This window comes from Thrips palmi, unplaced genomic scaffold, assembly GCF_012932325.1.
Source record: "Thrips palmi isolate BJ-2018 unplaced genomic scaffold, TpBJ-2018v1 HiC_scaffold_10, whole genome shotgun sequence".
Taxonomy (NCBI): domain Eukaryota; kingdom Metazoa; phylum Arthropoda; class Insecta; order Thysanoptera; family Thripidae; genus Thrips; species Thrips palmi.
Genome location: NW_023144621.1, coordinates 18535894 through 18552924, shown reverse-complemented (window position 1 = coordinate 18552924; position 17031 = coordinate 18535894). Strand labels below are relative to the sequence as shown.

At 64.3% G+C, this 17031-nt stretch overlaps 1 protein-coding gene across 11 annotated transcripts in view; it reads right to left on the bottom strand.

The window, feature by feature from the left end:
- Positions 1 to 50: 50 nt before the first annotated feature.
- LOC117646944 (sterile alpha and TIR motif-containing protein 1) overlaps positions 51 to 17031 on the bottom strand; it is a 35958-nt gene continuing 18977 nt past the window's right edge. For 10 of the 11 annotated variants that reach the window (XM_034388426.1, XM_034388379.1, XM_034388406.1 and 7 more), the window contains 10 exons: positions 16802 to 16969; positions 5147 to 5248; positions 4216 to 4362; positions 3682 to 3864; positions 2468 to 3585; positions 2049 to 2284; positions 1299 to 1398; positions 1006 to 1195; positions 799 to 920; positions 51 to 456 (listed from right to left, as the gene is read on the bottom strand). In XM_034388426.1, the coding sequence (XP_034244317.1) occupies positions 186 to 456; positions 799 to 920; positions 1006 to 1195; positions 1299 to 1398; positions 2049 to 2284; positions 2468 to 3585; positions 3682 to 3864; positions 4216 to 4362; positions 5147 to 5248; positions 16802 to 16969 (2637 nt within the window). In that variant the 3' untranslated portion in view covers positions 51 to 185. The remainder of the gene's footprint in view (positions 457 to 798; positions 921 to 1005; positions 1196 to 1298; positions 1399 to 2048; positions 2285 to 2467; positions 3586 to 3681; positions 3865 to 4215; positions 4363 to 5146; positions 5249 to 16801; positions 16970 to 17031) is intronic. The other variant, XM_034388372.1, reaches the window with a different exon arrangement.

The following is a 17031-nucleotide window of genomic DNA, read 5'->3' as shown; positions in this document are numbered from 1 at the left end:
AGCGGGCCACAGGTACTGCTTGTTTTTCAGAGGGCGAATAAAAGAGGCGCTTTGTTAAAAAAATTCATTTTTAAATAAAAAATAAAATACAATATAAACAACGTGCGCCCCGTGTGGGAGGCGTGGGCTCGACTCTGCCACGCCTGCCACACGGGACGCCTCTGGGGAGGTGCGCCGCCGCGGAGTCACTCGCGGTCCTTGTCCGAGCCGGAGCCCTTGGTGGAGTCGTTGGAGTGCATGCGCTGGTACGCGGGCGGGTGGCGGCCCATGGCCACGCAGCTGGGGGTGCCGGGCATGGTGCCGGGCAGTGTGCCGGGCGTCGAGTCGCCCTTGCTGCTCAGCATGCTCCTGGAGGACGAGGACAGCGGGCCCTCCACGCCCATCCGCGTGCCCAGCTCGCCGCGCATGAACCGCTCCAGCTTGTCGACGCACGCGTCCTGGTAGTCGTGGATCCACCTGCGGAGGGAGAAAGACAGCGAGTCAGGAACCAAGTGTTTCGAATATCCCGTAAGGCACAGCGCGGTGATTCCGTCATCTCTCTTGCACAACCAGGGAATGCAGTGTGCCAGTGTCGCTAAACTGGACTCAAAACGAGCTTATGACCCCACCAATGGATTCCTCGTTCGGAGAGCAATCGATTGGTGGGGTCACACGAGTAATTCGAGTCCTGTTTAGCGACTCTGGAGCTCAAAACGCGTCTAGAGTTTTGCGCCGGCCTTCTGGCCCACTGTGGACCGCACCGCATGTGCGACAGAGGTGGAGCGACTAAACGACACAGGACGGTAATGAGGCGCTTACCGGACTCCGTTGAAGTGGCAGACAGCTCGCATGTCCTCGGGCAGCTCTTCCGGCTCCGGCCATGAGAAGTTGTCTGTGATAGGGATGATGTTGCATTGGGAATCTAATGCGGCTACGATTTCCTGCAAGACAAATTCGACGTTCAAAACAAATCCCAGGCAAAAACATGTTTTGGCGAAAAAAATAATAAGAAAAACGCGGCATTACCTTGTGGACCCAGTCCTTGCACTCGGGGTCATTGTGACACCGGTCCAGGGCGTTGGGGGTGAGGACGAGGATAAAATTTCTAGCTTGCTTAATGCTCTGCAGCAAATTATTGTCGAATTTTCCGGCCTCCAGTCTCTCGACGTCGATGAAGACTCGGAAGCCTCGAAGTTGTAAGTGAACTTTTAATAAACTGCAAAGTAGGAAAAGGATTGTTTAGATTCATGCGTTAATCTGAATAAATGGGATACATTTTTTGTGAAACATGAGGATATAATATCGAAGCAGGGACTTACCTAGCTAATTGAGAACCATTTGACCTTCTATAGCTAATAAATACATCTAATGGCTTATCTAAGTTGTTTTGGAAGGAATTGTCGAGGCAGTTCTCCATCACTGTAGGGAAAAAAGAAAGTTCGGTCAAAAACTTGACAATTGAGTGCGAATAGCATAACAGAAGGCAGGGGTCGTCAAATATATCCATCGGGCGAGCCTCAACCGTGATCTGCTCGGCCTCCGGCCGATAGTCTTTTAAAAGAGCTTTTACCGCGGCGCAATTACAGCGTGGCTTTCGCGCTCCGGCCAAATTTCTTTTCTGATCGTCCACCAGCTCACACGCGCTGACAGCGGTTTTTGCCACCCAACCCAATCTGCACTCTCTGTCCAAATTTATAATAGCAATTTTAGGTGCTACCACTGCGTCTTTTTGAGCGCCGAGAAAAATGCGAATTGATGCGGCAAGCAGCGAATTCGTCGAACCGTCCACGATTCACTTTTTTGAGGATTTTCTTAAGTAGTCCATGAAAGTTCATTTTCACCACGAAAGTAAAAAAAAAACAAAAACAAATAAACCTAAGGACAGAGGCAGAGGGCCAATAAGGCAAGGTGGGTGCTGCCGCTCGGCACCTTTGTCAGCCTTTTCACTCGCAAGAGGTCCGCGTGGCCCGTGCGGCCACGCCCTTGCAGGGAACGAATCAAAATTTTTGCCGAAAATTTAAAAACATTTGGACGCCGCTGGACACGCCTCGTCAGTGCAGTGCACTTACTCCGGAGGGATTCGAGAATCTTCAGTCGGTGGATGGAGTTGGAGATGCCGCACTCGTGGATGAGCTGGTCGTCGGACAGGCAGCGGATCGAGTCCTTGTCCACGCCCGCGTTCAGCATGGTGTAGGTGTAGATGGAGAACTCAGGGCCCATCGTCAGCAGAAACGAGTTGAGATTGCTGGCGTCTTTGCTTGAGTAGTCGGCCATCTTCTTGAGGTTCTGGAGCTCTCTCGTAAAGCTGCAGGCGAGAAGGAATACAGTGAGTATTGATTGACTACTTTATGTCCTGTGAGAAACTCATATTTTGAACAATACAGGAAGTCGCCACGAAACACAATTATGATAAAGTTATAAATTTAAAGTTTTGTCATTTATTTACTATTAGCAAAGTGCATTGCTGCGGGCTGGGCCCCACACTTACCCTCTTCTTCTGATGCCATTTAAAATTCCTATATCAGTCCGGAGGTTGTCCTCGGTGAGCTGCAGCAGGAGGTCGCCGTCGACGCGGCTCTCCACGAAGCAGTCGGCGTACTCGGCGAAGCCGATCTGCCGGACCCACTCGCGGACGTCCTCCGTGGACCACAGGGGCACCTGCTGGCTAAGTTTGTGCGGCACCTCCTCGCCGATGAGGCGCAGCGCCTGCGCCGCGTACTTGGAGGCCACGGCGTTGGGGCACGACGCGCACTTCTTGAGGGGCTCGATGGCGCCGATTTCGCGGAAGATCTCCGTGTTGCCCTGCTGCTTCTTGATGCCCGCCTCCATGCAGAAGTGGAAGGCGGCCAGGTTGCGCGCCTCCTCGCGCTTGGAGCTCAACACGGGCACCAGCCTCCTCAGCCACTGCATGCTCTGGCCGTGGGCGTGGGCCAGGTTGGAGCGCGCGAAGTCCGACGGGTTGTGCGAGGTGACGAAGGGCTCCACCAGGTCCAGGGTGCCGGACTGCAGCACGGCCGCCTCGATCTCCGTGTTGGCCACGAGCACGGCGATGGCGAGGCACGCGTAGTACTTGATGTTGTCGTCGGTGTGGAAGGCGAGGGGGAACAGCCACATCGGCACCTTCCGCTTGATCATGGCCTCCTGGTTGTCGGCGCCGCCGTACAGCGACAAGTTGGCCAGCGCGCCGGCACAGTGTCTTAACGTTTCAATGTCGTTTTTCCGGCACTCGAACAGCACGGCGTCCAGGCCGCCCAGCTGTATCACGTCCGAGCAGGTGCCCTCACTGTGCTTGAACAGGTGCTCCAGGATGCCGGTGCCCACGCGCGCGTGGTCCGGGTCGGCGTTCTTGGTGCACACGCAGGCCACGTTCACGACCTTCTCCAGGCCGTTGTCCACGACGTGCGCGCGGTTCTCCGTCGTCAGGCACTGCTCTAGGAGCCGCGCGCTGGAGTACTGGAGGTCGCGGTCCGAGTCCACGCAGTTGGAGATGAGCAGCTCCAGGCCGCCGCACTTGCGCAGCGTGGAGCAGAGGGTGTGGCCCAGCTCGTGGCCCAGGGTGGGGACGGCCCAGGCCTTGCGGATCATGTCGTTGATCCGGTTCAGCATCTGCAAGCACGGCAAGCACACGCAGTCAGTGACGAGTCCGCACCGACGGCAACCCGACACAACACCCACGTCACCGAGCACGTCACCCTGCCCCACCTTGGGCTCCTGCTTCTTGTCACCGCGCGTCCGCAGCATCTTGATGACGTGCTCCAGCTGCGTGGTGTACTTGTGGATGGCGTTGTCCACCTCCTGCTGCGAGGAGCTGGGCGATAGCCGCTCCAGGTCCGCCAGGTCCGCGAACAGGTGCTCCTCTTCCTCCGTCTTGATGTGCATCATTCGCTGCGGGCAAAACACAATCATCATCACAACCACGACCAGCACCGAGAACACCGCGAGTATCACTATCAGAGAAACACTCATAAGGCACACAAGAAGGGTCACTACCACTGTACTACTTAAAATGAACATAAGGGTCACTATCACTGCGCTGCTTATCAGAACCACACTCAAAACGAGCAGATGGGTCACTATCACTGCACTGATAATCACAACCACACATGAAACTAGCAGAAGGGTCACTATCACTGAGCTGACAATCACTACCACTGCATGCAAGACCACAGTCAGCGAGGCGCCCGCAATCACTGCCACCGCCACTGTCACCAGCCTGGCCACCAGGACGCGTCGTACCTGCTGCTGCATGGCCATGACGGAGGACGAGGAGGACGCCTTGTTGGCTTTGAAGGTAATGTTGGAGTGTGATGAATGTGACGAGGACACGTGGTTCTCCTGGTTGTACACGCCAGAGGTCACGACCTGCTGCGTGGACACCGCCTTCTGCAACACACAAAACGGGACCGTTAGAAACGCCAACAGGAGGACAGATAACAGCAAGGCGCAGCAACGCAGCGCCCGCCAAACCGAATTTTATGACGCGATTTCATAATTTGTCCTAAGGTTTCAATTTACTCAGGTCTTTATAAGTCTGTAAAATTGTATTAAGTAAAATAAAATTCAAACAAGGTTTTAGTGGGTCACCCCCTTATATTGTTTTTGTTTTTGGTTCATTTATTCTGAAACATTTAGACTGATTAAATTGAAACCTTATTAAGCCTACATGAATTCTATACATAACTTACACGAAGCAACATAAAGTTGTATTTAACGTAATGAGATCGCGTTGGGCGGGCCCTGCGTTGCATCACTTTGTGAAACGGTGCGGCGCCGGCGCGCGGCGCGCCTGGGTTCAACGCCACCCTGGATGGTACCTGGACTGTACTGTACAGCAGCCGGCGGCGCTGTGGGCGCTGTGTACAGTCGGTCCGGCGTAGCCGAGGCCTAGCCGGGGCGTAGCGGTGCTCCCGGGGCCGTGGGGGGCCACCGGGGCCACCACACCGGCACAGGCAATGTTGCCTGGCGCCGGCTGTGAGCGCCAACAAACATGTTTGCACCTGCCGAGCGCGGCGCGGCGCCAGCCAGGAGGACTCCTCGGACGCACGCGCCGCGCGCCTCGCCGGCTGACGGCTGATATGGCTTATCAGCAGCAAAGCAGGCTGGCGACAGTCGGCAGGAGGCGGCGTTTGGCGGCCCCGCCGGACTAGGACAACCGAACCGGACCTACCTTTTCTGAGCTGAAGTTCTCGGTGTGCATCTTGAGGCAGGACGCGGCCACGCTCTTGTTCTCCTGCTGGCTCAGTTCGCCCGCCTTCAAGGACCGCTGCTCCTGTAACACACAGCGTGGGCCCATGGCGTCAGTCCGGCTGGTCGACGTGGCGACGGCGGCGATGGTGGAGGTGGTGAAGGTGCTACGCTCGGTGCGCTCGATCACGCACGTCACGCTCGTGCTGCTGACGACCACGACGGAGGCGGCGCCGTCACTTGTTGTCGGGCACTGCCGGCACCGGGGGCGGCAGGCCAGCACCCCAGCTTGCACGGCGTGCACGGTGCGCTTGGCTCGGAGGCATGCTCGCGATAGGAGGCGGCGAGTGCTGCCCGCCAGGGAGGACGACGAAGAAGAAGCCCTACTGGGCGTGGACGTAGCGGCGGCCGCGAAGGACGCCGTCGAAGCGCGGGCGGGGCGGGTTTCGGTAGTGTCGGGGATGGCGATGACGATGGGCACTCTGCACTTAATGCTCTCCGGACACGGGCAGGGCGTCGACGCCCCGGGTGCGCGCTTTTCGCGCTTTTCGCGCTCGCACTCTGGACTCGGTTTGGGCGCTGCGGAGGGCACTGGCTGCTGCGGGACAGCCTGCTGCGGCTCGAGCGGCGGGTTGGTCACCACGGCCATGCACTGACTGACGAGCCGGCCGGGGCCGTGCTGTGGCGCGACGGAACGGGGCCTCTATCCCTCTCGCTCTCCCCTCTATCTCTCCTGCTCCTCTTCACGATAATCAGCAGGCAGGCTGCTTTGGCTCGGCTCGGCACGGTCCGGCTCGGCGCGACGCGCGACCGCGACGCAGCTCCAACGACGGACGGACTACGAATGTGCAGGCCGACGCCCGGCCGGCCGTTTTAAGGTAGGGCTTTGGTTAAGCCACTCCGTGCGCCCCGCCGTGCCGCGCCGCGTGGACTGCACGGCGTGGACTACTCGGCGTGGAACCCCGGCGCGGCGACGCCACCGCGCAGGAATCCCATAAATGGGTCCGCGCCGGCCCAGCAAAGCCCCATGATAAGCGGCATGCGGCACAGACCGGCACTTCCTGTCAAATGTGGCTGATTGACGTGAAAGAAGCGAGGCGGCAGCGCTGCGCCGCTATGACTCATGCGGTACGAATCGCGACGCCAGCGCGGCGGCACGCCGTACCGTGCGGTACCGTGGCCATGTCACCCACGGGGACGTTGGCCGCGAATCGCACTATTCAAACGTTTCACCAGCGCGATGAAACTGGGAAACACCCGCCGCAACTTGCGTAACCAGCACCGGCCTGGAGCTGGAGGGGGCTGGAGGGGAGCTCCTGGAAGGGACCTGGAGGGGAGCCCCTGCGAGAGACGAGGTAGGCCGCACGCTGCGCGCAGCTGCGTGTCCGATGCGGGGCTGCCTACCCAGCACGGCGGTCAGCCTGCCTGCCTGGCTGCCTGGCTGCCGCCCAGCCCAACCCCCGCCCCGGCCAGCCCAGCAGCCCCAGCAGGCAGCCATCGCCAAGGTCGCGGGGGACCCTCTGCAGCGCGTCCCCACCGCGCGACGCGAAAATACATCCCGGACGGCACGGCCGCGGCGCGGCGCCAAGTCCGCCGCGGCACTGCACAGCTGAACTTCCGGTCCTTATCGCGCCGAATGCCGCGGCGGAGGAAGACGCGTGTATCGCACATCTCGCCGCGATCGGCGGGCAGCGGGCAGCAGGAAGCACGGCGACCGTTACCTCGACATTGGCCGCGGGCCAAGAGTCATTTTCGGACGACAGAATTAGACAAAACGGCGGCAATGAAAACAATCGGCGCTGCTACCACCGTTGAAACTTTGCCGGTCAGTGGGGCCTCGCGCGGCGCCTGCGCCTGGCGCAGGGCAATGGACCTGCGCGTCGTCAAACTATTTGAGGAATGCGACGCTGCAAAGGTCGCGTCCTGGGTCTTCGGCCACATCACGTGGCGCCCACGGCCGAGGGGCCTCAGCCACAGCGCACAGTAACTCACGGCGGCGGCGAGCCACGGATCGGCACGGATACAAGATAATGGGTTTCACGCCGAGGAAACACCGCACTTGCCTGCCTGGTGGTCCCGGTCCCTATGTGCCGCGAGTCTCGGTTCTTCCACCACGACATTGCTGGCCCACCCCTCGAAGGGCACCACGCTGGACAGCACCGAGCCACAACTTCGAGACGCAGGACGTCCGCAGTGACCGGGCCGCGCGCACACACTGAGCAGTACCGCGCGGGTCTTGGCCGTGGAGGGGATTATCAGGCCGGTGTTAACGCTGGCGCTCGGCGGACGCTGCGACGGACGTGCGATACCTTCTGCGAAGTGGAGCCATCGGTAGCGCCGCTGCTGCTCGCGTTGTCCTCATCGTCCGCCTCCATCTCCACGACGGGCGTCGGGGACGTCGGCGTCGGGGACCTGGACGCGGCGGCGGTCGCGGACGCAGGCCGGCGCACCGTCATCACGTGGAGGATCTTCATGGCGCGGCCGGCGAACAGGGTCTTGGTCACCAGCCACTCACAGACGCACGCGGCGCGCTGTGGCCATTCCTCCATGCAGGCCGGTGCGGCGCGTCGTCTCGGCCAAGGTTCGCGCTGCGCGGTCCGGGGGTCACCGTCGTTCCGCCTGGCCGGGCGCCGCGACACTGTCCCTGCGCGAACCGCCACCGCGGCAACCCGGGAGCCAGGGCCTTGGCGGCACGCGCTTTCCGCCCCCGGACCGCCCAGGCACGCGGCCCGCGCGCGCTCTCTCTCGCACTCATTGGCCGTGTCGTGCGGGTGCGGAAGAGACAGAACAGCAGGACCCTCCGCGCGGAATCAGCCTGCCGGGCTCGCGGCCCACCGCGGCCCACCGCCACCCACGCCTCTGGTCGCACAGCGCGCACGGCGCCGCGGGGGGCGCGAACTAACCTCACCGCTCGGCGCCCGGCACGACGGGCAGGCGCAGCCGCCGCGACTCATGGCTCCGCAGGCACCGCCAAGAGCGCAGGTGGGCGACGACGACGGCGATGCACCGCGCACCGCGGGGCTGGCTGCTCTAGCTGCACGTCGCGTACTGAGGGCGGCGTGGCAGCGGATCTACCGCGACGCCCCCGCACTCACCATGGCTTAGCCCGGCTTGGCCCCAGCCGGCCAGCTGTTGGCGGCGCGCCGGGACACGTCACCGAGCAGCACCGCGACGACATAGCGGCAGCGCCGCGACACCGAGCCAATAGCCAATCAATGCAGAGCGTTAATCGCTTGGCACGGGCCTGCTTTCTATTGCGGGCCTCACGTCACTATTGGCAGTCGGGCGGGGCGGCGGGGCGAGACCGCAGACGAGGCGCATCGGCAGCTGGCCGTTATTGGCAGTCAGACGCGCCACGCTACGCCGGTCAGCCACACGCCTTGCCACGCCGTGCCCCACGTGCGACACGAGGGTCGCCGCCGACGCCGCGTAGCGTACGAGGCTTGGCGTACATGAGAACCGCGACTCAGCGCCGCCGTGGCCCCTGGCCGCCCCTGGCCGCCCCTGGCCTGGCAACGCCGCGCTGACGCCGCCCGTTTCCCTCCTAAATCGCTGGGTCTTCGCGAAAAAGGAGCCGCCGGCGATACCCACGCGGCGGGCAGCCCGGCGAGGGGGCAGCCCGGGGCGGCCGATCGCGATCAGAGGCGGGGCCGGACGGGGCCAGCCTCGGCACCTCGCTCGGCACCAACAACAAGCCGGCCTGGGCCTGGACGCCCGCGCCACGCCTCACTGCAGTGCGGACCGCGGGCTGGAGGCTGCACACGCGGCGTCCTCATGGCGCGAGCAAGGCGCGAGCAAGGCGCCTCAGACCCCTCTCCTTTCAGCGAGTGTGCTGACGCCGGTCTGGGCCGGGCCGGATCCCCACCCATCTCGTGTGCCATCTCAGCTGACTTCACAACCACGGCCAACTTTCAAAAGTTGTCAAAAATCAGTCACTTAAAATTTACCTATTGCGTCTAAATTGAATAATTTACCATGATAATCGAGAGAAATTAACGGTCGCAAAACCACTTTTCTAGAAACACGAGGACCAGCCGGTGAGCGAGCCTAAGAATTTCTAAAGTTTATTGCAGAAACAGAAGGCAATGACGGAGACAATGCCATCATCTCGATAACGCGCTGCGAACGGCGGCAACGTGGTGCTGACACGATATGTTATACAACGCCCCCCTCCCCTCCCCCTCCCCCTCCTCGGTCACTCGCATTCCGCCGGGCATCTCGTGTAAGACGGCAACACACGTAAGGCAGGTCAGGCTCGGGTTCGTGTTGTTATTTGCCTGTCAAGTGACACTATCTGCCTGACGGACGACTGTGCATCAAAGGTACTCGGCGGCTCAGAAAAGAAAGGAGGTAGGGCGGCTTACTAACCGTCTATCAAACTAGCACACCGGAGAAATATTTAGCCCGAGCATACGGGAGCTTCCGAAGAACAGACAGCAAACCCACCCACCGAGCTATACTGCAGAAGAACTCCGATTTCGGCGTTGTTTTCCCATGTCGCCTCCCCCCTCCTCCTTCCCGCTGGGAAAGACAGGTAGGGTTTCGGGTGTGTTCCTACTCGACGCCGACAGATGACCACTCAAAAACAGTTCCTCTGCAAAACTTTTGTGCGTGGGCGGTGGAAGGGACGCAGCGTGTTCACGACAGTCGCCAATCCGTCGAGGAAAATGAACGCTTTTCTGGGACAGCTCGCACCGCACGGAGGGCGAGTTTGCCGCGACTCGGTGCGGGCCGACGACTCGGCTGGGCCGCAGGGCGCCAGCTCGAGTTGCCCATTTCCCTGACCCCAGTGGCCAGTGCGGCTGCGGACGTTCCCGGAACGAGTCTGGAGCGCCGGGCTGGACAGGACACCGTCTCAGCGGTACTTCAACAAATTTCTTTCGGATGAGCTATTATATTTTTGAGATCGGTAGACCTGGGTGCCGTGGCTGGCCATGTTTGACCCGACCTTCACCGAGAGGCCGCCTGGCGCGCCGAATCTGACACCGGCGCCGTGCTGCGCTACCCCAACGACGACGCCACCAAGTACTCGTCTGCCACTGCTCGAAGGCCGCGACGCGTCTGACGCCTCTGACGCGCGTCGCCTCGCGCGTTGCCGTGCGCGTGGGCTAGGGGCTTGGCCGGGCCATGGCGACCAGCACGCAGGGCTGACGGCTGACCCAGCACTCGGCCGGCAGAGTCCTCTTTCGCGAGCGCCATCTTCTAACCTTACGGCCCTGACACCCCTGACACCTGCGCGTCGAGCCTGGAGGTCGCGGTCCGCAGTCCGTCTCCGCGCACCGAGAGCCTGCCCGCCTTGCTGCCTCAGCCTGCCCGAGGCCAGCGGGTCGGCCGGGTACTCTACCTTGGCGATGCGCCTGCCGAGCTCCTCCACCTCCACGGGGCCGCCCCAGGACGTCACGTGCAGCAGCAGCGCGCAGGAGGGCGCCGTCAGGTCGGCGGCGTCCGGCACGGGCGAGGCCAAGCCGCCCGCCGCCAGCCCCCGCGAGTAGCCCTTGGCGTCCATGGTGAGGGCGGCGACCGCGGCCGCGGCCACCAACGTCGGGCCCCTTCTAGGCCCCCTGACTCTCGTCCGTTCGCGTTGCGCGGAGCAGCGCACCAGGGCGCGCGGCAACAACATGTGTGCCTCCAGCACCACACCCACACGCACTGACACTAACACTGAAGCACTCACACACACACTCGCGCGCGGATCGACGCACTGCGATGCGAGTGACACGACGTCTCGGTGACAACTCGTCGCCGCTCGCGGAGCTCGTCGCGGAGACACGGCGGGCCGCTCCACTCCGCGCCACTCCGCGCCGCGGACTGAGAAACGAGAATGCCTAACTGGCTAGAGTTATAGCGCCCTGCCGGCCTGCACGCCTCAGGCCCGCCTCGGGCACGCCTGCCGCCGGAGAGCCGCGCCGAGAGTCCCGCCCCGCCTAGGCCGCCCCCCCCGCGCTCCCCCGGCAGCGGCACGGGGTGCATGTGCACGAGGAGGGACATGGAGGCGGTCAGGACCGCGGTTTATTGTTTTACGGCGGCGGGCCATCCCGGGCAATCTGGCCACCGCGGCGATGAGGCGGCTGGGCGGGATGGCGGACGACGGCGGCCTTGGCCGTGGCGGGAAGCGCCGCGACGACCGTCGGGAAGCGGAGTAGATTTGGCGGTCGGACGCGTGGGCAGCGGCCAGTCTCGGGAAAGGGGGGGGGGGCATGGAAGTGGCCGTCTTGCTGGATCCACTGGCATAGACACGCTCGCGATTGCCGAGACAGAGACAGACAGCAGAGGGTGTTGGTGATTACGGAGAACTCGAGCGGGGCACTGCCGGCACTGCCAGCCTCGCGCCTCGCCAGCCGTCCCCCGCGGCCCCGCCGGCCCGGCCGCGACACCGCGAGGCTGCTAGTCAAGGACACGCGCCGGCCACGGGCCCAGAGCACGCATCGCGTCGACTGCAGCGCGGTGCAGCCGGAGCAGCGACCCCTGACGCGACACCGCGCCACCGGCCGGGCGCCACTCGACCAGCCACCGCTGCAGTTTGGCGGATCGGCTGCAGGGCTGCAGGGCTGCAGGGCTGCAGCCCGGGGCAGGGTTCGAATACCGCCCATGGCGACACCGTCCACGCGGTCCTTCCCTGCTCGGTGAACCTTACCGCTAACGGTGGTCCCTCCCAGCGCGTGCTCCGGGCTAGCGGCCCAGCCCACCGGGGCACATTCTTCGAGCGCACCTGCGCCCCAGCTGCAGGCATGAGCTGCAGATGCACCGGGACGCCTCATTCTGCTCACGTCCGGTGCGCGAGGCGCGACGATTTGCACCTCGCCGGTCTCGCAACTCACCTGCAACAGACACAATACAACCGTTAGTTTACCTTTTATTTCCATCCCCGATGCATGGCGGACTGATTCTCTGTCTCTCTCGCGCTCGTGGGGCGAGAGAGGCATAGCGACAAAGCACCACAGGGTGACCACGTGCCGGGCACGCGTCCACGCGTCGCATGCCCGCGGCCTTGCCCATCGGCGCTCGCATCGGCGGCGCCGCGGCCCAAACCAAACACGCGAAAAAGCAGGGTTGGCCCCACCAGCCCACCGCCCGCCCTCCGCAGCCCTCCGCAGCCCGACGACGACGAGGAGGCAGCGGCGCGGACGCTCGCCGCCCAAACGTCGAAAAGCGCGCGTGTACGCTCATCCAAAAAGCCTTCCCGCGAGCCTCGGGCCGGCCATATGTGGCGTTACCCGAGGGTGTGCTCGCGTGGGGAAAAACGGGTGCTAATCGCTGCTGGTGGTCTTCCCCGTAGAGCAGCCCCGCCCCGCCCCGCCCCGCCCCGGCCCGCCCCGCCGCGCCCTACTTCGAGGCGGGCGGCGTGCCGCACCGCGCACCGCGCCGCGACTTGGGATCGCGAAGTAGGCCGACCGGCCAGCGCTGTGACAATCACACAAACACTTCCATTTCGGGGGGAGGGGCGGAGCAGGGCGGAGCTCGACGGCAAGGGTGACGGCCGCCGCACAGGTGCTTCGGCCGAGTGGCGGCGCTGGCGGCGCTGCCAGTGGCGTGATGCGATTTCCAGCGAGATTACTACACTGTATTTCTGGCGGAAACAACGAACGGTGCCGCCGCTTCACCGCTTTCGCGCGACACTGGAAAAGCGCTTTGCCAGCACTGCAAAGCATGCAAAGCATGCAAAGCGACCACTGCCGCGCTGCCCGGCGCATTCTCGCCGGCACTTTACTTACAGAGACCGTGCGTTGTCCGCAGAGACCTTTCCGAGAAAAACGCGGCGCAAAAACAGCAGCCCGCAGAGCGGTGACCGAAACAACCGAAACAAGGCGCCTGTTCGCGGCGCGGCGGAGCGACGCTCCATGGAGCCACCCGCGCGGCCCGGCATGGCGGCGGCGCGGACGGTACTGATGCGCCGCCATGGCCGGGCCGCGCTTTTTGGGGTGGAACCCGCACCCACGATCGCACTTTTGGGTGGGTCGAGTGAACGGCAGTGAACGCCAGCGGGCGGGCCGAGCAACGTAAACATGCGTAGGCTGTTTTCGGCAGGGCGGGCCCGGGCCGGCCGCACGCCGCACGCCGCGCTTCATTCTGCAGTACCCCATTTTGGCCGACAGCGACACATCAATGGGGCCGACACACCACTGCCTCTGGCGGGGAGCTCATTGACCGAATTAGCGCGTCGCACGCACGCCTGTCACGTCACCGCCGCCGTCACCACCGCGAGGGCAACAGCATGCCGGCGACGCAAGCCGCCAATCCGATAGCGTTCGCCCCAAGGAGGCGCGAAACGACTTAGCGCACCATGGCGCTTGGCAACCCGCACCGCCTGCCCGGCGCGGCGCGGCGCGGCCGATGGCGGATCGTGCTCGCTCTCCACCCCGCCGAAAGTATTATTGTGGCAACAACAACGCCCCCGCAGCCTCGTCCGGATGTTGTGAGCGCCAGCGCCTCTAGACGGGCGAGACGCGTCGCGCGGCGTGCCGGAGCGGGCGAGACGGCCGGCCGCCACGCCGCTGCCGGGTGGGTAGTGAACTTCAGCCCGGGTCCGCACTGCAGGCACGCGGGCAAGCAGTGCGATGCGCCTTGACATTATTCGTTTATACCCAGCCTCCGCACATTCGGAGCGATCATACCAATCCCACAGCAACATCGGCCAATACCGGCTTTACGATCGCCGTCCGCGCTTCCCCGTTTTACAGCCGCAAGTTGCCAATGCCGAGGCGTATTTGGCGCGGCGGAGCCCATTTCGATCAGCACTTGGACCCTCTGTCTCTCTCCCACTGACGGGGCGCGCCCTACGGGTGCGAGAGGGACAGAGTACGTTCGGAATCAGACTACCGGGCGCGGAGGATCGCTGACGGCGAGCGGCCGGCCGCCGGGCCAGCAGAGGCTGCCCAGCGCTGCCCAGCACGACCCGCGAGGCCGCGAGGCCGCGATTCGATGACAAGTCCCACGAGTGTCGGGTGGCCACGGGGGTGTTCGTCGCTCCGACGCTCAGTCTGGCCGCGCCGGTTAGTTTGTTCGATTTGCAGAAGCGAGAGCGAGCGAGCCCCTTGACGGCGGCTGGAAGCAGCGCCCCCGGCCAGACAGGCCAACGACGCCGACGACTTCGCGGGAGTTGAGGGCGTTTAACGGATGCAGTGCACTGAGCTGTCGCGCGGTCGCTCTCCGTTCCTGGAACTGCGGGCCACTCAGCATAGCCAATGAACGAGGAGCAGCACGCTCGCGGCCAAATCTTCTGCTTCCTCAGTAAACCAGCCCGAGCCGCCTCGCATCACTGTACACTGTGCAAGTCGTGTACACGGCGAGGGGCGGGAGGGGCATACCGGCGATAACGCGGTGAATCAGCGCGGACAGCAGGCAGGCCGTCAAAGTGGAGACCGCCCCGAAGTCCTCAAGTCGGTGGGCGCACGCTACCCACACGCTGTCTGCCCCCGTGCGTTCTGGTGCAGAGCAGCGGGGCCCTAGTTCCACAAAAATGAAAATCGATACATTCCAGCGGCGTGGCGGCGTGGCGCGGTGGAGTAGCTGCGGCCTACTCCCCGCCGCGCCGTCCGAGCCGCGCCGACCACGTAAAGGTCGCTGTCCCCTGGGAAGGGGACGTCGCGTACGTCCTCCTCACCTCGGAAGGACTGCGGCTTCGGTCCCGCGGCGGCAGCGGCCCAGTCCCAGCGCTCGTCGACGCGGACCTCGGCGCGGCCAGCCTGGAGCGGGGCCGCGGCATCGGCGGGGTCCTGGCGGCGCGCATGGCGGTGGCGTGCAGGCGGAGCAGGGCGCCGTGACCCAGGCCGGCGGCGCGCACCACGGCGGGCAGGAGCATCGCCTCGCCGCCGAGGGCCTAGCGAGCCGCGGCGCCGCGGCGCCTCACTGCCGGCTGAAGAGGCTCACGCCGAACGGGAAGGGGTCCAGGCCGTGGCGGATGATGACCAGGAAGCGCGCGAACTTGACGTGCAGGCAGAACGAGTCGCTGCGGCGGCGACACGTTCCACAGTCCTCCTCGCACTGCATCGCCTGGTACACGGACATGGCGGCCACGTGCTCGTCGCGTGCGCGGCGCGTGTCACGACGGTGTGGCGTCAGAGATCCTGGGGCCCTTCATGCCCGCCGCTATCGTCTTGCGGCGGTGCGTCAGGCCGTCGCAGGACGGTGCTGAGTGGGAAGCGCCGGCAAAACAAGTGACTCACTCGTCGCCGCGCTAGCTCCACACACAACAAAGCGAGGAGAGGAGCACACTGCGATAATCCGACCACCCCGGTGTGCACTCGCCCTGCCGGCTGCCCTGGGCCTGCCCACACGCGGTCGGTCGGCCAAGTGGCACGCTGGTCGAACTAGCACTGTGTGCCTCGACGGGGCCGTCGCTCGGCCAGCCCCGCCAGCCCCCTGGCAACCCCACGCCTACCCTTAGCGACGGGGCGGCGGCGGGGCTCGGGCGGGGCAGGGGCGCCGCTCCAGGGGGAGGGGTGGGGGAGGGGTGCCGGCGGGGCGCTGGGGACGCGGGGCGTCGCGACACGACGCGGTCTGAATGGCGCCGTCGTCCCGGCCGTTCCAGGCGGCAGCCTTTGCTTCGCAGTCCCACTCCAGCGCACTCCAGACCGGCCGGGCGGCGCCAGGCGCCATCAACAGAGACAAGCCACACGCCGGGCAGCGCCGGGCAGCCTGCTGGGGCGTCCGGTCCACAGCGCGAAGCGCCATTTCCTCAGCACTGCCAACCGCCCCGTTTGGCCGTTCAGTGGCATATTTACAGCCGCGTTCGAACGCACTAGTGTCCACGCCGCGCCGCGCCATGCCCGCGCCACCCTCTAGCCCCCTCGCCCACCCTCCGATCGATCTGCAGCGGGCCGACGAACGCAGGAAGCGGCGCTGCGAGGGGGCAGGGGGCTGGGTTTGAGGTGGGGGAGGGGTGAGGGGGCAGGTGAGGACGTGCCTCGCGAAGACCCGCGGCACGCGACGGCATCGATGTCGCTGACAACAAAGCATGGCGATCACCGCGGCTAGGCGAGGCGACGCCGAGGAGGGCAACAAGTGCGGGACCCTGCCCTCCTGTCGCGCGCGGACCGACGGCCCACTCATCGGCCATTCGGACAGCAATGACGCTGGGGAAGGACGCCGACGACCTAACTTTCCGCCCGCCTGCGCCGGCCGAAGTTCTCCGCCGTCCGTCCACGAGGCGATAACGCGACGTGTTTGCTGAGGCACTTTGGGGAGTCCGGGCGGCGCAACAGTCCCGGACATCTGCACCGATAACAATGTTTTGCCTCCTCGGTCCGCGGCCCTCGTGCCCGCCCACCCCGTGGTTTCCCTGCGCGCTTCGCGTGGCAGTTCGAGGACGCCGCCAAGCTCACCAAGGGCAGGCCAGGGCAGCACACGGGGTGCCCTTCAGGCTCGGTCACGCAGCTTCGGGCCCTGGGGGCATGGGCGGCCCTGGGCGGCCCTGGGCCTGGCGCACGCAAGGTGCGACTGTGTCACGGGGAAACTGGGCAGTTTGCGCGCCACGCCCCGCCCGCCAGGGATTCGGTGCCATAGCGTGCCGGCCCCGCGTTACACTGTGATGGACGGGCCCCTGCGGCCTGCGGCGAGGCGGCCAGTCGGACGGCCGTGCGTGGCGGCTGGCCCACCCTGAAGCAGGCAGGCGCTGAGAGCGCGCGAGGCGAGGACCCACCTGCTTCATGGCGACGGTCTTCTCGGCGGCCAGGCCGTCCATCTCGAGTCGCTGCCGCAGCGCCTGGACACCCTTGGCCTCCTGGTAGGACATCTCCCCCGCGGTCACAGTCTTCGTCTCGGCGGCGCGCGCCGCCTGCTGCTCCGCCGTGAAGCCCTCCGTCACCACCTGCCAAATTTCAAGTTGTGTCTGTTACTGCGTTACGGGCGCACAGTTTGAGGTTGCCTGAA